Consider the following 24,490-nt stretch of genomic DNA (forward strand, 5'->3'; position numbering starts at 1 on the left):
AGACTACTGGTGTCACTACTAGAGGTATTCCCAGACTACAGGTGTCACTACCAGAGTTATTCCCAGAATAATGGTGTCACTACCAGAGATATTCCTAGACTACAGGTGTCACTACCAGAAGTATTCCAAGACTACAGGTGCCACTACCAGAGGTATTCTCAGAATAATGGTGTCACTACCAGAGATATTCCCAGACTACAAGTGTCACTACAAGCAATATTCACAGACTACCTGTGTCACTACCAGAGGTATTCCCAGAACAACGGTTTCACTACCAGAGACATTTCCAAACTACAGGTGTCACTACCAAAGACATTCCTAGACTATATATATATATATATATATATATATATATATATATACCGTATATATATGGTACCAAATGTGGATTCATGCTGTATTGATGTCATATAGGCCAGGAGGACAATTTTTGTCAAATTCTGGGTGCATGGCTCACAAGGACACATAATATATGTTGGGGAAAAAAAGGCAAAAGCCAATGTACACATTAGATAAAAGTCAGCCGAACCCACAATTTTTGGCCAGATCAGCCGACCAGGTTACATATAAGGAGCCCTCCTCACTGGGTGACTTGACTATTTACTCCATCCTTACTTTTTGCAGGCAGATGAGTCTGCCATCAGCTTACTCCACTTTCCCCACAGAGATCTCATCAACTCTTGGCAGAGCTGAGGGTTCATGTGTCTTTGGGGGTTAGGAAGGACACAACCACCATCATCTGCTGACCACTTCACCTTGAGATCTGGGATGCCGTAGCCTTTCCTCAGAGTGATTTGGAAGACCTCCAAGGAGCTGATGTAAGCTGCCAGTCTGGTCAGACTCTGCTTTCCGCTCCCTCCGACCCCAACTAGCAGAGCATTTCCCCTTGGGGACTCCAGGATGCGGTTGATTCTGCAGCTTTGTAAAAAAATAACAAAAGAAAATCATAAAACTTGTCACAAATCACCTGAGACGTAGTGAGCTGAGCTGAGTGGGCAGTCCGTTAATTGGCCTGACATTAACAGCCGCCAAGAGCAACCGGCAACTGCTAGATGGCAGAGAATGCTGGAACTTGTAGTTTCACAACAGCAGAGGAGCCGCAGACACCTTGTATTGGATAGATAATGTGAAAAATCCAAGTGATGTAAAATGACGTAAATTTTTCTGAGACTGATAATTTTTTAAAATTTCCATTGAAAGAGTTGTGTGAGGGCCGTCTTATTGTTGTGAGCGCCAAGCTGTAGTTTATATTGGCACCGTACATTGGCACTGCTCACAGCATGAGAACCTACTGCGCAGCATGAGAACTTACAGTAAGTTTTCATGCTGTGACGAGCGGTGATGTCAGTAAGGTCACCGTAGTTCAGAGGCTGTGAACTGTGATAACCTTACTGATGTCACCGCTCGTCACAATAGCCGGGTTCTCGCGCTGTGTAGCACGAGACCCGGGAATGGCTGTTGTTCCAGTCTATGGAGCTGCAATCTCTGAATGAGGCTCCATAGACAGGATGAAGAAGACAGGGATCGTCATGGGACCTCCATTTGGATTACGGCGGACCCTGTGGAATATTTTTGTTATGATAATTGTGATAGGCTATGTGGATATCATTTTGTGTATATTTCTATTTCACTGATCTTCATAGTGTTTTTCTTGTTGCCTTGTATGTCTGCAGCCTGACTTTTATCTATGTCTCTTGATGACCGCCTGTAGTGTCATAATCCCCCCAGGCACCTTTGTCAGGCATGGAAGGCCTGAAAGTTGTCCAAACCCGTCTGGCTACTCCTGGACATGGGGAGGGGGCTGGAAGGGACAAGAGGGGGGAAGTCAGTCCCTGTGTGGAGAGCATCGTGTGAAGACAGGAGTTCAGGGAGAAAGAAGAGTATATGGAACATGTTATCCTGTTACTAAACTGCATTCAGATTCTGGACTATCTTATCCTTTGTGTGGTGGACTGAATATGGACCTTTCGTATTTTTGCCTAAATAAAGGTCTTGGAATTGTTCACTCTCCGCTTGCTCTGTTGATTGTGTGATACCAGAGAAGGACCCTGTGACAATAATCAATGGGTTAAAGGGGGTAATTGACGGGAAGTGTTTTGTACAATTAAAGGATTTTTCTGTGTGTCTGTGTTTAGTTCTTTTGACTTTAGTAATGGGGGTGTCTGACAGACGCCTCTCCATTATTAACCCCTGGGCTTGATGTTAGCGGTCATTACACAACTGACATCCACCGCAAAACCATTACCCCGATTACCACAGCTCCAGGACAATCGGAAAGAGCCAGATTTGGTGCATTTAATGGATGGGCCATTTCTGGGACAGAAGAGGGCTGCTCTTATTAGTCTGAGAAGGGGCCAATATCCATGGCCCTGCCTAACCTATTAATATCAGTCTGCAACTGTCTGCTTAGCCCTTTGATGGTTATTAAAAATAGGAAGGACCGCACATAATTTTTTTTGTGTGGTCCCTCCTTTTTAATAACCAGTAAAGGCTAAGCAGACAGTTGTGAGTTGATATTAATAAGCTGGGAAGCTCCATGGATATTGGCCCCTTCCCAAACTTACACATGTGGTCAAAGGTGGTGGTACCCCTCATATAATGACAGAAAAACCCACAGTGGTGACAGAAATAACTTGAATCTGATAAAAGTAGTAATAAATCAAAAAGCTATGAAAATGAACAAATGAAAGACAGACATTGCTTTTCAACCATGTTTCCACAGAATTTAAAAAAAATAAATAAAACTCATGAAATAGGCCTGGATGGTTCCCTTAACTTAATATTTTGTTGCACAACCTTTTGAGGCAATCACCGCAATCAAACGATTCCTGTAACTGTCAATGACACTTCTGCACCTCTTGACAGGTATTTTGGTCCACACTCCTCAAGAGCGAACTGCTCCAGTTGTCTCGTGTTTGAAGGTTGCCTTTTCCAGATGGCAAGTTTCAGCTCTTTCCAAAGATGCTCAATAGGATTTAGGATTGCATGGTAAACTACTGCACTCGTGAGGATTATATCATGCAATATAATTTATTTTATTCTTCTGCACAAGGTTCACCACAAAATTAAGTGACAAAATAATGGAGAAAAAAAGAATTCCTTTAAAGCGATTCTTTTTAACATTTCCCGGGTCTTTCTCAAATTCGCTAAAAGTAAAAACAAAAAAACATCAGTGTAACATAACAGGGCCTCCTCCATGTTTCACAGTAGGGACAGTGTTCTTTTCTTGTTATGCTTCATTTATTCGTCTGTGAACATAGAGCTGATGTGCCTTGCCAAAAAGATCCATTCTTGTCTCATCTGTCCATAGGACATTCTCCCAGAAGCTTTGTGGTTTGTCAACATGTAGTTTGGCAAATTCCATTGTCATGATCCAGGCCGGGTTTTGCATCCTGTCTCCCTTTCCCGGTCTGATCATGTTAAAGGTTAACTTTCTCTGCCTCGTTCCAGCGCCAGGTCGGATATTTCTCTTCTTTCTCTTCACCGCATCCTGGAGGCGGTGTCAGTTATAGTTTCTGCCTACGGCGTGAGTAGCTGACTCTATGTACACCCTGATTTGTCCTTTTGCTGTTGCTGACTTTGCCCGTGTCTGTTTTGCTTCCCTCTTCCCGTCCCGACTCTGTGTTCCCCTTTTCATGTTTTGGACTCTCTGGTATCTGACTTGGCTTGGACCCTGACCTGCTATTTGTCTTGTCTTTGGCATATCTGCTCCTGACTGGTACTGACCCATTTGGCTTTGTTCTGACTTTGTGTTTGTTTATTCCATTGGTACTGCGCTAAAGACTAATATCTACCCAGCTTGTTTGACTATTCTGCTACCACCTGCTGGTAGTCTCGCTGCTGCGCTGCAGGTCTGCTCTTGCTGTGTGCAGTCCTCCCTCCACTCTATTGCCATCTAGTGGAGCTTGCATCTACCTGCATAGCAGCAGCGTGACATCCAGTCTAGCTTTTTTATGATTTTTTTTTTCAACAATGGTGTCCTCCTTGGTCGTCTCCCATGAAGTCCACTTTGGCTCATACAATGAATGAAGGATGGTGCGGTCTGACACTGATGTTCCTTGAGCTTGAAGTTCACCTTTAATCTCTTTAGAAGTTTTTCTGGGCTCTTTTGTTAACATTCGTATTATCCGTCTCTTTGATTTGTCATGAATTTTCCTCTTGTGGCCACATCCATGGAGGTCGGCTACAGTCCCATGGAGCTTAAATTTCTGAATAATATGCGCAACTGTAGTCACAGGAACATCAAGCTGCTTGGAGATGGTCGTATAACCTTTACCTTTAACATATTTGTCTATAATTTTCTTTCTTATCTCCTGAGACAACTCTTTCCTTTGCTTCCTCTTGTCCATGTTGAGTGTGATACACACCATGTCACCAAACAGCACAGTGAGTATCTGTAGCCCTCTATACAGGCCACTCACTGATTGCAAGATTGTAGACACCTGTGATGCTAATTAGTGGACACACCTCAATTTAACATGTCCCTTTTGTCACATTATTTTCAGGGGTACCATCATTTCTGTCCAGGCCTATTTCATGAGGTTTATTTTTTTTTAAATTCTGTGGAAGCATGGCTGAAAAGCAATGTCTGACTTTCATTTGTTCATTTTCATAGATTTTTGATTTATTATTACTTTTGCGAGATTCAAGTTATTTCTGTGACCATTGTGGGTGTCACAGACCCACCGCTGACACCGGTATGTCACGGACGAAGGGATGCGACGCACTGCCGACACACGGCTATCACATGCACAAGGGGGCTTATCTTAGTTATCCCACCGCTGGCATCATGTGATAAAAAGCAGCAAGCTAGTCTTGCCCTAACAATTTATCGCAGGGGGGTTATTTTGGTTGTCCCTCCACTGCCCACAATACTTCACGAAACTTCCAGCTCGAATTACTGATTTTTGGGAGGGAATACCTTATAGCTTGGGTTTGTGACATCATAAAAGGGCGGTCGGGAGATGGTCCTCCCCCTGCTCTTGGAGTTACAATTCTGACTACAAAACTTATAAAGACTATATCTCGCAGAGGGTATCTCGTATAAACACGCACATGGTATCATTTTCTTTAGCCTGTCGAAGACAATAGTTAAAGACCAAACATGCAGTAATTATGTCCCACCGTTTAGTAGGAATCCAGTTCTCGATTTCTGTGGGTGCTGGAACCGTGAAACTTATGGGCCAGAACGCTGGGTCGAAGCATTTTGCAGAAATGTAATTTTCATTTTTCTGTCGTGAACGAGGTGCGCGCTATGGCTTTTTTTAATATTTCCCATACCTGGATTTGTCGCATGGCAAGGACAAAGACATTCTTTCCACTTAGCTTAATTAACATTCCTTAGCTAGAGAGAGGGAGTGTTTGCACAGGAAGTGTCTGGTGTAGGGTTACCAGCAGGCACAGAGCTCATCTGTAGTGTAGAGAATGGGAGATTCTGGAATGTTGCAGAGAAGATATATCTTACTTATCATTACAGTGGGTTTTTCTTAGATTAAATGAGGGGTACCAACAATTTTGACCACGTGCGTATAAGACCAGTTCCACAGCTGTGTGCGTTCCCTTAGCTGGTTATTAAAAATAGGTTAAACACCCTTCAGTGTCATATTAAAGGTAATAAAGGGTGCTAGCTTATTATATGTAGGCAGCTTGTGACATTAAATATCTACAGGGCATTTATTCTATTTATTGATCTATCCTATATACTGTATCTATTCTATCTATATCTGTATATGCTTTATTAGTTTGTAAACTAGCTGACACCACAAGTCACCTGCTGCATACATTCGATGTGTGACATAGATGTACATCACACATCGGGAAAGGGGCGAGTTAACTGTTTCTCCAAAACCCATCTGGCTAAACAGCAACCAATTAAGGTGTAGCTTCCCTTTAATCCTGGTCATTCCTGGTGCTTTGTACTTACACGTGACTCATGGCATCCTCGAACAGTACCAGGTTCATGGCTGCATTGACCTCGTTGTGGTTGTCCAGAGTGTCCACCAGGATTTTGTTCAGCGTCGGCCATGACTGGACCGGCATGTATTTAGGCTCTCCGACGCCATTGGCAAAATGGCAAAACATGTTCATGGACCTCGCTGCCTCCAGGGTTTCATCTATCTCCTAGGGGACAAGAAGGGAAGAGGAGCAATCAGGACATAAAAGAAAAAAACCCACACGGCGCAGAAGACAGCTCCACTCACATCAAAGAACTTCTTCGCCATGTCGGTCTGTATCTTATCGAACACCTCAAAATCCTTCTCTTCCACCATTTTGTCACGGTAAACGCGGTTAGACTCGTGCAGATAAAGCTTCACTAAGTCCTGAGGGGTCTTCAGGCAGTCCGGGGTGGAGAACAAGATGCCCTGAAACAAGAACAATTTCATTGTGAAGATATTCCAATGTTAAAGGGAAGTCGTCAAAACTTTTATTGTCCAAGGAACCTGCCATTATTCTCATGTGCCCCAATAGCAGGAAGCCAATTGGTTAACAAAGCACCTGCCATGTCCCCCTTGTTGCCATCTTGGTCCCCCTATGAACCCCAGACATACAGGACTGTAATGATACTTGTAATGATACTGTAAGCTCTGATCTAAGGTTCCCTGAGCATTACACTACAGATGAGACTTCTGCCTGTCACACAGAGTGACCCCCCCTTTTCACCCACAGCTCACACACACCGCTGCTCTGTGCCTGCATCTGTAACAGGACACCAGACACTTCCTGTGCCAACATTCTCCTCTCCCCAGCTAAGGAATGTTAATTAGCTAAGTGGAAAGGATGTTCTTTGTCCTCTACCATGCGGCGAATTCAAGTATGGGAGATATTAGCGAAGCTATAGCTCGGACCCCGTTCGCGACATAAAAACGAAACGGACATTTCTGCGACGTGCTCCAATCCGGCTTCACTACCGTGGTTCTTGCTAAGGTCTAGCACCCACAGAATCGGAGAAATGGATTCCTCCTAAACGGTGTGACATAATTACTGCATGTTTGGTCTTGAATTATTGTTTTCGACAGGCTGAAGAAAATGATACCATGTGCCTGTTTATACGAGGTACTCTCTGCGAGATACAGTTATAATAAGTTTAGTAGTCAGATTTTAACTCCTAGAGCAGGGAGCGGACCATCACCTGACTGCCCTTTTATGATGTCAGGACCCAGGACTATAGAGTACACTCATTCAGTTGGGAGGTCATTCTTGCTGGAGATTACGTGCTGCCAGGATTCCAGAAGCAGGGAAACGTCTGGCCCCGCCTCCCCACATGGTTAGCCTAAATCCATCTAAGCAAATGTAAGTGTTAATCTCTGTTTTGTAAATCCCATTTATTTTATATTTGCATTGTACATACCTAATGTCTCAACTTTGTAATATCTTTTATCTGTGTAATCACTGCCCTTTTGAGAATAAATTATAAAAATTATTAGCTCTGTCTCCATGATCTAAAAATGAATTTACGTGCCTTTAAGATAATTACGCTACTGAATTGGATTGGCTTCGAACCCCTCTATTAAGTTTCTAACTTAAGCAGAAAAATCGGGAGCTGGTGGCAGCGAAGTGTGGTCTGGGTCCTAGGCACTGCTGAGAGTGACGGAAGGGATTTCATAAGCTAATTGGGTAGCTGCGGCCAGAGCATCTGATAATTCCCTCACTGCAGCATGCTGGGTGGCCAGTCCTCATTGAAGCAGCCGGCCGGTGACCAATTATCCCAGGTGTAGTTCCCTGACTGACCTGAGGGTAAGGGGGGTGCCAAAACAACCCCCTGCAATAAATTGTTAGGGCAAGACTAGCTTGCTATTTTTTATCACATTGTGGCAGCAATGGGATAATTAAGATAAGCCCCCCTGTGCACGTGATAGCCGTGTGTCGGAAGTGTGTCACGTCCCTCCGTCTGTGACATACCGGAGTCAGCGGCGGGATCGTGACAAGGACAGAACATGACAAAGCTCACTATAAACAGTGCAGGACATCAGTGATAAAAAAAAATGCAGGATTAAAAGAAAAAATGCAAAAAATGTACAAGGTCCCCCGACTCTGCTCCTGGGAAAGGTGACATTTTATTATTTCAGTATTTTACTCTGTTAATAAAACATGACTGTGGCAGCAGATTTCACCAACGCATTGGGTTATTATCAGAAGGTCAATGTGAAAGGTTCTATGAGGAGCTGACGAGTCTGTAATAATCATATAATGTTACTCTTTCTCCTGTCAACCGCTGTATGCGATCTTGCTGGAGGAGAGCAGCGGCCATCCAGAGGGGCCGGGACCTCACTGACAGTAGATCATCACATACCTACTTATCATACAGTAATCCTGAGCGACTGATCACTGACAGGTGTAATAATCAGTGCCTGAGAGGAGGAGAGACAGGCGGAATAATGTATGCAGGAGGCTCCGCAGACAGAGCTGCACTCACTATTTTGCTGGTGCAGTCACTGTGTACTTTACATTACTGATCCTGAGTTACATCCTGTATTATATTCCAGAGCTGCACTCACTATTCTGCTAGTGCAGTCACTGTGTACATACATTTCATTACTGATCCTGAGTTACATCCTGTATTATACCCCAGAGCTGCACTCACTATTCTGCTGGTGCAGTCACTGTGTACATACATTACATTACTGATCCTGAGTTACATCCCGTATTATACCCCAGAGCAGCACTCACTATTCTGCTGGTGCAGTCACTGTGTACATACATTACATTACTGATCCTGAGTTACATCCCGTATTATACCCCAGAGCTGCACTCACTATTCTGCTGGTGCAGTCACTGTGTACATACATTACATTACTGATCCTGAGTTACATCCTGTATTATACCCCAGAGCAGCACTCACTATTCTGCTGGTGCAGTCACTGTGTACATACATTACATTACTGATCCTGAGTTGCATCCTGTATTATACCCCAGAGCTGCACTCACTATTCTGCTGGTGCAGTCACTGCGTACATACATTACATTACTGATCCTGAGTTACATCCTGTATTATACCACAGAGCTGCACTCACTATTCTGCTGGTGCAGTCACTTCGTACATACATTACATTACTGATCCTGAGTTACATCCTGTATTATACTCCAGAGCTGCACTCACTATTCTGCTGGTGCAGTCACTGTGTACATACATTACATTACTGATTCTCAGTTACATCCTGTATTATACTCCAGAGCTGCACTCACTATTCTGCTGGTGCAGTCACTGTGTACATACATTACATTACTGATCCTGAGTTACATCCTGTATTATACCCCAGAACAGCACTCACTATTCTGCTGGTGCAGTCACTGTGTACATACATTACATTACTGATCCTGAGTTACATCCTGTATTATACTCCAGAGCTGCACTCACTATTCTGCTGGTGCAGTCACTGTGTACATACATTACATTACTGATCCTGAGTTGCATCCTGTATTATACCCCAGAGCTGCACTCACTATTCTGCTGGTGCAGTCACTGCGTACATACATTACATTACTGATCCTGAGTTACATCCTGTATTATACTACAGAGCTGCACTCACTATTCTGCTGGTGCAGTCACTTCGTACATACATTATAATACTGATCCTGAGTTACATCCTGTATTATACTCCAGAGCTGTACTCACTATTCTGCTAGTGCAGTCACTGTATACATACATTACATTACTGATCCTGAGTTACATCCTGTATTATACCCCAGAGCTGCACTCACTATTCTGCTGGTGCAGTCACTGTGTACATAGATTACATTACTGATCCTGAGTTACCTCCTGTATTATACCCCAGAGCTGCACTCACTATTCTGCTGGTGCAGTCACTGTGTACATACATTACTGATCCTGAGTTACATCCTGTATTATACCCCAGAGCTGCACTCACTATTCTGCTGGTGCAGTCACTGTGTACATACATTACATTACTGATCCTGAGTTATATCCTGTATCATACTCCAGAGCTGCACTCACTATTCTGCTGGTGCAGTCACTGTGTACATACATTACATTACTGATCCTGTATTGATCCTGTATTATACCCCAGAACTGCACTCACTATTCTGCTGGTGCAGTCACTGTGTACATACATTACTGATCCTGAGTTACATCCTGTATTATACCCCAGAGCTGCACTCACTATTCTGCTGGTGCAGTCACTGTGTACATACATTACATTACTGATCCTGAGTTATATCCTGTATCATACTCCAGAGCTGCACTCACTATTCTGCTGGTGCAGTCACTGTGTACATACATTACATTACTGATCCTGTATTGATCCTGTATTATACCCCAGAGCTGCACTCACTATTCTGCTGGTGCAGTCACTGTGTACATACATTACTGATCCTGAGTTACATCCTGTATTATACCCCAGAGCTGCACTCACTATTCTGCTGGTGCAGTCACTGTGTACATACATTACTGATCCGTACCCTCCGTAGTGCAGGCATCTCCTGTTCCTGCTCCTCCTCATAAATCACCCAATTCATGCTCAGGAGTTGAGATGAGGCTGGGCAGTATCACCCTGTGTACTTTCTTCCTCCAGCCCCACCTGATCCACATGCAAATCTTTCTCTTTAATTGTGAGCAGCGAGCTTTTGAGTGGACGCAGAAGCTGATTATGGTGACATCGCTGCTCACCATCTTGGTTGATGTATTCACGCTTCCGTCACGGACAAGGGTTATGGCAAGCACCTAGCACAAGGGAAAGGGGCAGTGGTGTCACTCGCTGACACTGATTGTGGACCAAGGCGTCCAGCCCACAGTCAGCTGTTTGATGACTTGGATGTGCAACCTGGTGGTGGTCAGGCTGGTGGTGGTCAGGCTGGTGGGGGTCAGGCCCCTACTGAGCTTGGTACAACAAAGGCTGCAAATGACTGTTCTTTTATCATCCACACTTTCTTTAAAAAAGCGGCAGAATGGGGGACATCTATCTCTCGGCCTGGGATCTTGCCGAACGTGGATGTACTGGGGAACAGTTGCTCGCCTTGTTTCTCTGGCCACCCCACTGCCTCTTCCTGCCTGTTGTGGTGCTGTGGATCCCTCCTCCTGAGCACTACTGTGCTTGCTCTGCATGGCACCTTCCCAGGTTGGGTCAGTGACTTCGTCATCCACCACCTCGTCTTCCACTTCTGCACCCTGGTCCCCCTAACTTGTTGACTTAACAATATCACTTGTTGGTAACTGTGTCTCATCATCATGCACCTCTTGAGACACTAATTGCCATTCACCACAGTCTTCTACTGATTGTGGCTGTTTGATCATTACACACGAGCGCCTCACATCCCTCTTGTAACGTGCAGGGTGAGAGGCCAGAATCAATAATTGGAAATGTAAAGAGATCCTCGGAGAGTCCGATTGTGCGATCACTTGTCTCCTGGGACTCACCATGGTGGGAGGAAGGGTGATCAGGGCGAGGATTATGTGGTCCAGACTCTTGGCTAGTGAGACTGGACCGTATGGAAGACTGGGTGGTGCTGGGAAACATACTGGAAGCATTATGTACTATCAAACTGACCACCTGTTTGTGTGGCGCCCCCAGGAGTATGGTCACCACAGTGGCTTTGCCTTCCTCCAGGGGAGGGTAGTGCCAGGCTTGGATGCAATGATGGGTCTCTCTCGCAGTCAATCCATGCATGCAACACAGTTCCACTCCAGGCCAGCAGGGGGAACTCTGAACCAGGATTAAGGGGAGGAGTGCTCTCTGAGGGCCAAGAGGAAGGAGTGGTGAGTTAGCCTGCGGAGGGTGAAGTGTGCAGACGTGGAGAGGCTGGAGGTTGAGCTAGGAAAGGAGAGCTCCCTCACAGTGAGCACATGAACTGGAGCCTGGTCTCCACAGTTGTACGAATACTAACGGTCCTACAACAGATACCAGAGGAGTAGGAGGCTGTAAATGCCCTACTCCCATCTAAGACTTGAGGGCACAACAGCAGCTTGGATAGAGAGCCGGGACTCAGGAGAAAAGAGCCCTCGAGATAGGCTACAGCTGCCTGCCGTGCAAGTAAGGTTCTTGAGAACATCTGACAGGAGGAACTTCAGTGTAACTCAGTACTAGGAGTACTTCATTCAATCAAGCGCTAGGAAGGAGACTGCACAGCCCGTCTGCTGAGAGAGAATCCCTGAGTTGCTTCCAGGCTAGCCTGCTCCGTTACCATCTGTAATCAGGACCCTACACTGCAGTTATCAAGTAAAGGTACAGAAATTGCACCCCGCTGTGTCTGGTCTGCTTCCTACCCTTACGGCACTGCTACATCCCCGTGCCAACCACCTCTACACTGCCCTGGGACTATAGCTTCACCTGTGGGGAGTTTTTACATCCTTGCTGCACCCTACCATCAGTCCCAGCGGATCTGCACGCAGCGTCGGCTTAACACCTCCCTTGCCGAGCACCACAGGTGGCGTCACAAACTATTCCATTCCATTAACTACATTCCCCCATTACTTGGGGGCCCAGGGCCACGGACCGGGTCACCGCTGCTGTGACACATTCCCCTGACACCGGCCGGTACCGAGTACCCCACAGCCCTGGGAGGGCGACCCATTTGCACTCTGCGACTCCTGCAAAGTGAGCCAGGAAGCTAGGTCTCATGGATGAGCGTGTTTGTTGTGCTCCCGCAGCAGCTGCTGCTGATCTGGTGGTAGAGATTGGCTACAATGGTAGCAAACCACCAGCTGTGAGAGGTGAATGGGGGTCGCCATACATCCCTGGTCACACAGTAATCTGCCGACCCACCTGGAATATGTTGGACAGGTCCCGCAGGTTGAAGATGTAGTGGAACTTGATGGCCGTGGGCAAAAAGGTGGCGGTGACCTTCTGGTGTAGGGACAGCGCCAGGCTGATCAGCTGTGGGGTGGTCTTCTGCAGAGCAGCAGGGAATCTGCCCATCTTCAGGTGCTGCGTCAGGATGGTGCTATAGATGGTGGAGAGAGCGTCCGTGCCCGGAAAGGAGAGGGCGAACACACTGAAATGTCTCTGTGCGGGGAAGATAGAGGAAATTGTATACAAGGAGGTGAATCTAATCCTCTCTTGTGTGATACAGACTGCTGAGCTGTGTATCTAATCTTCTCCTGTGTGATACTGATTGCTGAGCTGTGTATCTAATCCTATCCTGTGTGATACTGTCTGCTGAGCCGTGTATCTAATCCTATCGTGTGATACTGACTGCTGAGCCGTGTATCTAATCCTCTCCTGTGTGATACTGACTGCTGAGCCGTGTATCTAATCCTATCCTGTGTGATACTGACTGCTGAGCCGGGTATCTAACCATATCCTGTGTGATACTGACTGCTGAGCCGTGTATCTAATCCTATCCTGTGTGATGACTGCTGAGCCGTGTATTTAATCCTCTCATGTGTGATACTGACTGCTGAGCTGTGTATCTAATCCTCTCCTGTGTGATACTGACTGCTGAGCCGTGTATCTAATCCTCTCCTGTGTGATACTGACTGCTGAGCCATGTATCTAATCCTATCCTGTGTGACACTGACTGCTGAGCTGTGTATCTAATCCTCTCCGTGTGATACTAACTGCTGAGCCATGTATCTAATCCTGTGTGATACGTGTGTTCCCTAGGTGTTGCTTCCTGATGATGGGCAGTAGTACAGTATGGTGGTATTGCTCAGACACAGTATGTGAAGAGGGGTCTGGTCCTGGGGTCCCGTCTCCTCCCTGTGCTGTCGGTATGTGTATAGGGGTCCCGTCCCCTCCATGTGCTATTGGTACTAAACTCTCCCCCCTCCAATCTGTCTTGAATGCTTCAGCCAGGATCATATTCCTCGCCAATCGTTACACCGATGCCTCTACCTAGTGCCAGTCATTACACTGGCTACCCATCCACTCCAGAATCCAGTATAAACATTACTCTCACCCAGAAAGCACCACCCTACATCTCCTCCCTCGTCTCAGTCTACCACCCTACTCGTGCCCTCCGTTTTTCTAATGACCTGTGAATAACATCCTCAATAATCAGAACCTCCCACTCCCGTCTGCAAGACTTCTCATGTGCTGTGCCAATTCTTTGGAAAGCACTACCTGAGATAATTCGACTAATCCCCAGTACCCACAGTTTTAAGCGTGCCCTAAAAACGCTTTTGTTCAGACCGGCCTACCACCTCAACGCATTTAACTATCACTGTGTTGCCCATTCAAAACTTTCTTGATAACCAGGTTCCTCGTATCATGTCCTCACATGCTTTATGCATATAATAGCCCTCTGTGTCTGTACTGTTACAAATTGTGTCTGATAACTGGTTCATGCAGCATCACATGAACACCCGATTTCCTGCACTATGTCTGGTCAGAACAATGAAAGCAAATGTCACCATCCACCTCTTGGTATCCTTTTATGTGATTATTGTTATGCTGTAATGTCTATTGCTTGTACAAGTCCCCTCCAAAATGTAAAGTGCTGCGGAATATGTAGAAATAAAAGTATTATTATTATTATTATTATTATAGGGGTCCTGTCCCAACCCTGTGCTGTCCGTATGTGTATAGGGGTCTGGTCCTGGGGTCTCATCCCCTCCCTGTGCTGTTTGTATGTGTATAGGGGTCCAGTCCTGGTGTCTCGTCCCCTCCCTGTGCTATCGGTATGTGTATTGGGGTCCAATCCTGGGGTCCCGTCCCCTCCCTGTGTCATTGGTTTGTGTATAGGGGTCCAATCCTGGGGTCCCGTCTCCTTCCTGTGTTGTCGGTATGTGTATAGCGGTCCAGTTCTGGGGTCCCGCCCCCTTTCTGTGCAGTTCAGACCTGCAGCCGGGGGTTGATGGTGAAGCTGCCGGAGGTGGGGTTCATGCAGGACACGTACTGGACGTTCATTATCTCCTTCAAGGTCAGCTTGGTGCGGTCGTACCTGCAACGGAAGCCAAGGTGTTCAGCTCGAATAACAGTGAAGATTATCATCTGCTTTGTTGTTTGAAACAGTGTATCAGTGCAGGGATATGCAGTATTGGTTGCAGAGCCCAGGACCACTGCCCACACTGATACACTGTTACACCCCATCAGCTGTGAGCAGGCGGAGGTCAGCTCTCTACCAGTGGCCGTAGTCCATGTGCTGCCGGATCAGCGTGTGCGGCTGTACGGTCCCGTACGTGTCCACCTCCGGCATGTTCATATCATCGATGAAGTAGATCAGCTTCTTGGTTCCTGGAGGTCCGAAGTTGCGACCAGATTTCTTCTCCAGAGGCTTCTCCAGAATGGCTGACGACAGAGATATAAGGAGAGAGGTCAGAGGGGAGGACACAGAGACCATCTGGTATAATGTCAGAGTGGGGGGGATCCCCGGACCCCAAAGAGTGTGAATAAGAGGGGAATGAGAAGTATAGTAGTGATGTTACTGGACATAGGGGTCAGTATTACAGTAGTGATGTTACTGTACATAGGAGCAGTATTACAGTAGTTATATTCTTGTACATAGGGGCAGTATTATAGTAGTTATATTCTTGTACATAGGAGCAGTATTATAGTAGTTATATTCTTGTACATAGGAGCAGTATTATAGTAGTTATATTCTTGTACATAGGGGCAGTATTATAGTACTTATATTCTTGTACATAGGAGCAGTATTATAGTAGTTATATTCTTGTACATAGGAGCAGTATTATAGTAGTTATATTCTTGTACATAGGAGCAGTATTATAGTAGTTATATTCTTGTACATAGGGGCAGTATTATAGTACTTATATTCTTGTACATAGGAGCAGTATTATAGTAGTTATATTCTTGTACATAGGAGCAGTATTATAGTACTTATATTCTTGTACATAGGGGGCAGTATTATAGTAGTTATATTCTTGTACATAGGGGCAGTATTATAGTAGTTATATTCTTGTACATAGGGGGCAGTGTTATAGTAGTTATATTCTTGTACATAGGGGGCAGTATTATAGTAGTTATATTCTTGTACATAGGGGAAGTATTATAGTAGTTATATTCTTGTACATAGGGGGCAGTTTTATAGTAGTTATATTCTTGTACATAGGAGCAGTATTATAGTAGTTATATTCTTGTACATAGGAGCAGTATTATAGTAGTTATATTCTTGTACATAGGAGCAGTATTATAGTAGTTATATTCTTGTACATAGGAGCAGTATTATAGTAGTTATATTCTTGTACATAGGAGCAGTATTATAGTAGTTATATTCTTGTACATAGGAGCAGTATTATAGTAGTTATATTCTTGTACATAGGGGCAGTATTATAGTAGTTATATTCTTGTACATAGGAGCAGTATTATAGTAGTTATATTCTTGTACATAGGAGCAGTATTATAGTAGTTATATTCTTGTACATAGGGGCAGTATTATAGTAGTTATATTCTTGTACATAGGGGGCAGTATTATAGTAGTTATATTCTTGTACATAGGAGCAGTATTATAGTAGTTATATTCTTGTACATAGGAGCAGTATTATAGTAGTTATATTCTTGTACATAGGAGCAGTATTATAGTAGTTATACTCTTGTACATAGGGGCAGTATTATAGTAGTTATATTCTTGTACATAGGAGCAGTATTATAGTAGTTATACTCTTGTACATAGGGGCAGTATTATAGTAGTTATATTCTTGTACATAGGAGCAGTATTATAGTAGTTATATTCTTGTACATAGGGACAGTATTATAGTTGTTATATTCTTGTACATAGGGGGCAGTATTATAGTAGTTATATTCTTGTACATAGGGGCAGTATTATAGTAGTTATATTCTTGTACATAGGAGCAGTATTATAGTAGTTATATTCTTGTACATAGTGGGCAGTATTATAGTAGTTATATTCTTGTACATAGGAGCAGTATTATAGTAGTTATATTCTTGTACATAGGGGGCAGTATTATAGTAGTTATATTCTTGTACATAGGGAGCAGCATTATAGTAGTTATATTCTTGTACATAGGGGCAGTATTATAGTAGTTATATTCTTGTACATAGGGGCAGTATTATAGTAGTTATATTCTTGTACATAGGAGCAGTATTATAGTAGTTATATTCTTGTACATAGGGGGCAGTATTATAGTAGTTATATTCTTGTACATAGGAAGCAGCATTATAGTAGTTATATTCTTGTACATAGAGGCTGTATTATAGTAGTTATATTCTTGTACATAGGGGGTAGTATTATAGTAGTTATATTCTTGTACATAGAGGCTGTATTATAGTAGTTATATTCTTGTACATAGAGGGCAGTATTATAGTAGTTATATTCTTGTACATAGGGAGCAGCATTATAGTAGTTATATTCTTGTACATAGAGGCTGTATTATAGTAGTTATATTCTTGTACATAGGGGGTAGTATTATAGTAGTTATATTCTTGTACATAGAGGCTGCATTATAGTAGTTATATTCTTGTACATAGGGGGCAGTATTATAGTAGTTATATTCTTGTACATAGGGAGCAGCATTATAGGAGTTATATTCTTGTACATAGGGGCAGTATTATTATAGTAGCTATATTCTTGTACATAGGGGCAGTATTATAGTAGTTATATTCTTGTACATAGGGGCAGTATTATAGTAGTTATATTCTTGTACATAGGAGCAGTATTATAGTAGTTATATTCCTGTACATAGGGGCAGTATTATAGTAGTTATATTCTTGTACATAGGGGGCAGTATTATAGTAGTTATATTCTTGTACATAGGGGGCAGTATTATAGTAGTTATATTCTTGTACATAGGGGCAGTATTATAGTAGTTATATTCTTGTACATAGGGGCAGTATTATAGTAGTTATATTCTTGTACATAGGGGGCAGTATTATAGTAGTTATATTCTTGTACATAGGGGCAGTATTATAGTAGTTATATTCTTGTACATAGGGGGCAGTGTTATAGTAGTTATATTCTTGTACATAGGGGGCAGTATTATAGTAGTTATATTCTTGTACATAGGGGCAGTATTATAGTAGTTATATTCTTGTACATAGGGGGCAGTTTTATAGTAGTTATATTCTTGTACATAGGGGGCAGTATTATAGTAGCTATATTCTTGTACATAGGGGCAGTATTACAGTAGTTATATTCTTGTACATAGGGGCAGTATTATAGTATGAACATAGAGCAGATTAATTGTACGGCACAATGTACATGTAGATTTGCCCTTTCTCAGAGCTCGGTATTAGGACGGGCGGTCAGTGACTTCTTGGATGAGCCTGGTTTCTGATTTTCTGTCTGTTCAGCAATTTGCATGTAATTATGATTCACTCATGAAGTGCAGACATTCTGCGCCTCTTGTGTGCAATGTTTTTACAGTCAGTGGCTTGATCGCGCTGTGGATGAAGGCGGTTGTACGTCTGCCGGTGGGTAATAAAGAATTTGCCACTAATAGGTTGCGCTGGAGATGTGCAGTACAAGACAAGAAAGCCGATAACTGGGAACTTAACCTACATTTGTACATAGACTTAAAAATTCCGAAAAAAAGGGCCAAATATTTGAATCTCAGTGACACCACTGGTGTGGAAGAGGGAAGGCAGAGGGAATGGTATGAAAAAAAACAATGTACAGGAAAATGACACTGATACTAGGAGTACAGGATAATGGCACTGACACTCAAGGTACTGACACTTGGGGTCTCATGTGGAAATGAATGTGAGAGCTGCTCTGTATATACAGTATGTTGGGTTCTGCAGGTATATAGATGGCACTGATACTGCAGCCTGCTGCCTGGATGCAGGGCAGGAGAGCGCAGCAGATTCCGCAATTACTGCTCTCCAGCGCCTTGGATTCTACCTGATATTACACTGCCATCTGCTGGATATTCTGGATATTGCACTCACAACCCACCACACATCACAGAACCAGCTTGTTGACACCCGGGGTCCAGGGCACAGACACCCGGGGTCCAGGGCACAGACACCCGGAGGTCCAGGGCACAGACACCCGGGGTCCAGGGCACAGACACCCGGGGTCCAGGGCACAGACACCCGGGGTTCAGAGCACAGACACGCGGGGTACAGGGCACAGACACGCGGGGTACAGGGCACAGACACGTGGGGTCCATTGGCACAGACACGTGGGATCCATTGGCACAGACACCCGGGGTCCTTGACACAGACACCCGGGGTCCTTGACACAGACACCCGGGGTCCTTGGCACAGACACCCGGGGTCCTGGGCACAGACACCCGGGGTCCAGGGCACAGACACGTGGGGTCCATTGGCACAGATACCCGGGATCCTGGGCACAGACACCCGGGGTCCAGGGCACAGACACGCGGGGTCCATTGGCACAGACATGCGGGGTCCATTGGCACAGACACGTGGGGTCCATTGGCACAGATACCCGGGGTCCTGGGCACAGACACCCGGGGTCCTGGGCACAGACACGCGGGGTCCAGGGCACAGATACCCGGGGTCCAGGGCACAGACACCCGGGGTCCAGGGCACAGACACGTGGGGTCCATTGGCACAAATACCCGGGGTCCTGGGCACAGACACCCGGGTCCTGGGCACAGACACCTGGGGTCCAGGGCACAGATACCCGGGGTCCAGGGCACAGACACCCGGGGTCCAGGGCACAGACACGTGGGGTCCATTGGCACAGATACCCGGGGTCCTTGGCACAGACACCCGGGGTCCAGGGCACAGACACGCGGGGTACAGGGCACAGACACGTGGGGTCCATTGGCACAGACACCCGGGGTCCTTGACACAGACACCCGGGGTCCTTGACACAGACACCCGGGGTCCTTGGCACAGACACCCGGGGTCCTTGGCACAGACACCCGGGGTCCTTGGCACAGACACCCGGGGTCCTTGGCACAGACACCCGGGGTCCTTGGCACAGACACCCGGGGTCCAGGGCACAGACACGTGGGGTCCATTGGCACAGATACCCGGGATCCTGGGCACAGACACCCGGGGTCCAGGGCACAGACACGCGGGGTCCATTGGCACAGACACGTGGGGTCCATTGGCACAGACACGTGGGGTCCATTGGCACAGATACCCGGGGTCCTGGGCACAGACACCCGGGGTCCTGGGCACAGACACGCGGGGTCCAGGGCACAGATACCCGGGGTCCAGGGCACAGACACCCGGGGTCCAGGGCACAGACATGTGGGGTCCATTGGCACAAATACCCGGGGTCCTGGGCACAGACACCCGGGGTCCTGGGCACAGACACCTGGGGTCCAGGGCACAGATACCCGGGGTCCATTGGCACAGACACCCGGGGTCCTTGGCACAGACACGTAGGGTCCATTGGCACAGACACCCGGGGTCCTTGGCACAGACACCCGGGGTCCAGGGCACAGACACCCGGGGTCCAGGGCACAGACATGCAGGGTACCGGGCACACCTCACCTTGCAGCATGGCGGAGGTGGTGTAGTAGTTGAAGGGCACGTTCTTGATCAGATACTCGTCAGGGTCCAGAGATGACAACTTGTCTCCCACCAGTACGGACTTCCCGGTGCCCGCGTTGCCCACCAGCATCACCGGCCTCTTATTCTCCAGCAGTTTGTCCATGAAATATCGGACTCGGATTGTTTCAGTCGTGTGAACCAAGCAAGCCTGAAAAACCCGGGGAGAAAGTCTAGAGCCGCCATTTCTGACTGCAGGTGAGGAAGCAGCGAGACGCTCCGTAACTTCTTCCATCCACAATGTTTATAGTCACAGGCAGGAAGCAGAGGTGCGGAGGAAAGGCCGTTACGCAGAGGACACGGTCATCAAACCGCTTATTTTTGTTAAGGCAAATGCCAGTCAGCCCAGCGATTGCAGCTTTGCATGTGACTGGAGTAAACATCGGTAATAGACCTGAGGTCACCTGATTCTTTATAAAGTGCATATCTCATACTGCAGTCACATCCAGAGCTGCACTTACACTTCACTCTCGGCCTGCGGACACTGCATTACAGTGACGGCTTAGTCCACACGTGTGAGCGCAGCTCTGGCTGTGAATGGAGAAATGTCATGTATGTACAATGTGAAGGGCACAGACCTGGAGGGGCATGTCCGGATCAAACACGAACTTAGGAATGAGCTTAGACCAAAGCTCAAACTTCTTGGTCTCTTGATCGATATAATAGTCGAAGACGGTGCCCTGCGAGGGGAACTTGATGGTCTTGAATTCTGTGATCCACCATTTACTGAACTCCACTCTGTAGTCAATGAGCTGAGGGAGAAAAGGGAAAGATCAGATTGTAATCCGCGTACATGATGTGTCACCACAGACCGCACACCGTGGACCCACCGTATACCAGGAACAGCCCACAGGACCCGCGGTATACCAGAATCTCCCCACAGTAGCCGCCGAATACCGGGACCAGCCCACAGGACCAACCATATACCAGGACCAGCTCACAGGACCCGCCGTATACCAGGACCAGCCCACAAGTCCCACCGTATACCGGGACCAGCCCACAGGACCCGCCGTACCCCGGGACCAGCCCACAGGACCCGCCGTATACCGGGACCAGCCCACAAGACCCGCCGTATACCAGGACCAGCCCACAAGACCCGCCGTACCCCGGGACCAGCCCATGGGACCCGCTGTATACCGGGACCAGCCCACAGGACCCGCTGTATACCTGGACCAGCCCACAGGACCAGCTGTATATTGGGACCAGCCCACAAGACTGGAGGCTCGATGCTATCGCATCGGGAGGGTGGTAATGTCACGATGGGGGCAGGCTTTGCAGTGTTGAGAATCTCTCCCCCCATGTGCTCACCACCCCTATCCACTCTCTCTTTCCCCATGTGCTGACTTCTCCCGTCTGTGCTCTCTTCTTTGACCTGTCTACCCCATGTACTATCCCCCGTGTCTGCTGTCTCTCTCTCCTTCCTGTGCTGTGTTCTCTCTTCATGTGTTGTCCCGTTTGAGCTGTCTCCCCCCTGTGCTCTGTCTGTCTCACTCCTGTGTGCTTTCTCTCTCCCCCATCTGCTGTCTTCTCCTCTCATGTCATCTCTTGTTTGACCTGTGCACCCCATCACTAAATGGTCAGTGCACAGCATGTCAGGAGGAATTTCTATTTAAAGGGGTTTTCCCACGAACGAAAGTTCATTTTAAAAATTGTCTTTGTCTGACCATGTACAGAACATACCACAGCTCCTGGGCAGGGGAGGAAGCAAAAGACAATACTGACATTACAGCAGGAGATCGCAGAGGATACATTTTGTGAGGTAAAATATTGTTTAAAAACAGTCAGTGAAATATTTTACCTCACAAAATGAATCCTCTGTGATCCCCTGCTGTAATGTCAGTATTGTCTTTTGCTTCCTCCCCTGCCCAGGAGATGTGGTATGCTCCGTACACGGTCACACACAGACAATGTTTAAAATGAACTTTCGTTTGTGGGAAAACCCCTTTAATGTGACCGGCTTCCTCTGCCTGTAGACATGTCATGCATCTGCCACCGGGATCAGCCGAATGATTTACTACACCTGCGTGGAATTCGCGCAGGCGCACTAATTCAGAATGCCACCATCTTTGTGCAGACAGATTGCAGCGGTCACATTAAAACTGCGCATTTGCTCCTCCTGGACAATGATGGCGGTGGTCAGTGAATCATTCGGCTGATCCCGGAGGTGGCGTGTTCGCGACGGTGTTCAGCTGGTGGTACCATGCAAGAGGCTGCGTACGGCGTATACAGTGTATGTGTGTGTGGTGCGACGGTGTTCCACTGGTGGTACCGCGCAAGAGGCTGGTACCACCAGCAGTTTCCATATTGAGACACCCATCACTTGGGTGTCCCAATATGGAGGTCGGTGAACTTCCGCCGCTTGGAATTCTGGGATCAGAACACATCTGGACGGAACAGGATGTGGAGACATTACAAGGTAAGTATATATTGAGATGTCCTGTAGCTACAGTAAAAGGGCTGTCCCGGGAGCCCTTTTAAACCGGACCGGGTAAGACACAGATTTAGTAATGCACCTTCTGTTCTGATGCTTTATCCAGGTGTTATAGCGCCCCTGTTTTAGGATACATCCATGCATGACACAGACAGCAGCGAGGGTGCTGCCGGCCTGATAACGGGACTGATGTAGCTTTATTTGCAGAAGCTGCTTTCTTACTTGTTTTTTTCTTCACCCTTTTTACAAAAAAAGCCCTGACATTTCCAAGCTTCTTAATATCGATTTAATTCTTTGGAGATTAAAACTTAACACACAGAATAGAAATGAGTGACCTTAGGCCAAACCGCAGGGAGGACACGGAGCCGGGAAGAATCGTGTTCTCATTCAGTGAGTGATCCCAGGTGAGCGGGGGGAAAGGAAAAGTGCGGCTAAACTAGCGCCTCGTTCACACTGCACTCCCTGCTCTGATCTGTCCCTTTAAGAAGTTGCTAAAAGGAGAGCGGTGTAACTCCAATTACTGTCAGCCCGAATCACAGTGATGTCTTGTTCTCACATCTGCCTCCTCCATAATCACCCCCCCAGTAAACCCATTATCAGTATCGCCTCGACATCGTTATGGACGGCTGCTGGATTAACGTCGTGTTCGACGGCAAAATGGAAACACTGAACACCAGTTACTATAATCGCCATCATTCTTCTATATTGTGAGCAGCTGATGATCTCGCGTCCGGTCCAGCGCTCGACGCCGCGCAGATCGGATTAGAGCAAGTCATAAAACGAGAGACAGAGGAGGAAGACAATGGGATTAGTGGCGGAAAACGAGCAAAGATGATGACGGAGAAGGCGGATTAATACCATACACGAGTCTACATATACACAGGGCAGGAGAAGTGGTACTGTACAGAGTGTATACAGTGCCTTGAATAAGACTTCACACCCGTGAACGTTTCCGCCACACATAATGTAAATCTCTAAGTCCAAAAGTTCTACTTTATTGTCAGCTGACCAGAACCCCTTCTTCCACATGACGGGTAGGGGGCACCGCGAGCATGTGGAGGAAGGGGCTCTGGTCAGATAATAATATAGTAGAACTCTGGGACTAAATGCAAAATGCTATGACAGCACCAATGATCGAACACACAATTCCTCACCGACCTCTCTTGTAATGTGAATTAATGAGGTTGAGTGCCCCCCATACCTGATCCTGGAACATGGCTCCTCCGAAGGCCCAGACCGCGGCAAATACGAAGTACAGCTCATACAGCTCCTTGGGGCTGTCCGGGGGGGTGTTTTCCTTGGTCAGGAGACACTCCAAAAGGTAACACAACATCTGGACCATACTCTGCTCCGGGATCGGAATGATCATCTTGAATCTAGTGGGAACAGAAAGATAAATAAATGAAAAAGAGTCCAATAACAACTCTGAGCTCAGCTCCAGCCCCAAACACATTACCTCAAACCCAGCATAAGAAATGACCATTCACTATAGGAAACTATAGAATACCTCATAGCCCAGCAGCGAGAGCCGACAGCCCACCCTCGCTAGCCCACAGCTCATCCTCGAGAGCCCACAGCTCATCCTCTAGAGCTCACGACCCATCCTCTAGAGCTCACAGCTCATCCTTGAGAGCCCACGGCTCATCCTCGTGAACCTCCGGGCCGGTCTCAAGAGCCTACAGCCCATCCTCGAGAGCACACAGCCCATCCTCGAGAG

At 46.5% G+C, this 24,490-nt stretch overlaps 1 protein-coding gene and 1 long non-coding RNA gene across 3 annotated transcripts in view; one reads left to right on the forward strand and one right to left on the reverse strand.

Annotated features, from left to right (window-relative positions):
* The window catches only part of DNAH9 (dynein axonemal heavy chain 9), a 254,999-nt gene that overhangs the window by 138,553 nt on the left and 91,956 nt on the right, over nt 1-24,490 (reverse strand). For both annotated transcript variants that reach the window (XM_073579695.1, XM_073579694.1), the window contains 9 exons: nt 23,975-24,149; nt 20,921-21,094; nt 20,286-20,493; nt 15,017-15,182; nt 14,733-14,835; nt 12,717-12,956; nt 6,201-6,362; nt 5,924-6,120; nt 756-918 (listed from right to left, as the gene is read on the reverse strand). In XM_073579695.1, the coding sequence (XP_073435796.1) occupies nt 756-918; nt 5,924-6,120; nt 6,201-6,362; nt 12,717-12,956; nt 14,733-14,835; nt 15,017-15,182; nt 20,286-20,493; nt 20,921-21,094; nt 23,975-24,149 (1,588 nt within the window). The remainder of the gene's footprint in view (nt 1-755; nt 919-5,923; nt 6,121-6,200; nt 6,363-12,716; nt 12,957-14,732; nt 14,836-15,016; nt 15,183-20,285; nt 20,494-20,920; nt 21,095-23,974; nt 24,150-24,490) is intronic.
* LOC141094012 (uncharacterized) overlaps nt 1-24,490 on the forward strand; it is a 155,286-nt gene that overhangs the window by 104,910 nt on the left and 25,886 nt on the right. The window lies entirely within an intron of this gene.

The sequence above is a fragment of the Dendrobates tinctorius genome, unplaced genomic scaffold (genome assembly GCF_039654945.1).
Source record: "Dendrobates tinctorius isolate UK_male_01 unplaced genomic scaffold, ASM3965494v1 ptg000063l, whole genome shotgun sequence".
Taxonomy (NCBI): domain Eukaryota; kingdom Metazoa; phylum Chordata; class Amphibia; order Anura; family Dendrobatidae; genus Dendrobates; species Dendrobates tinctorius.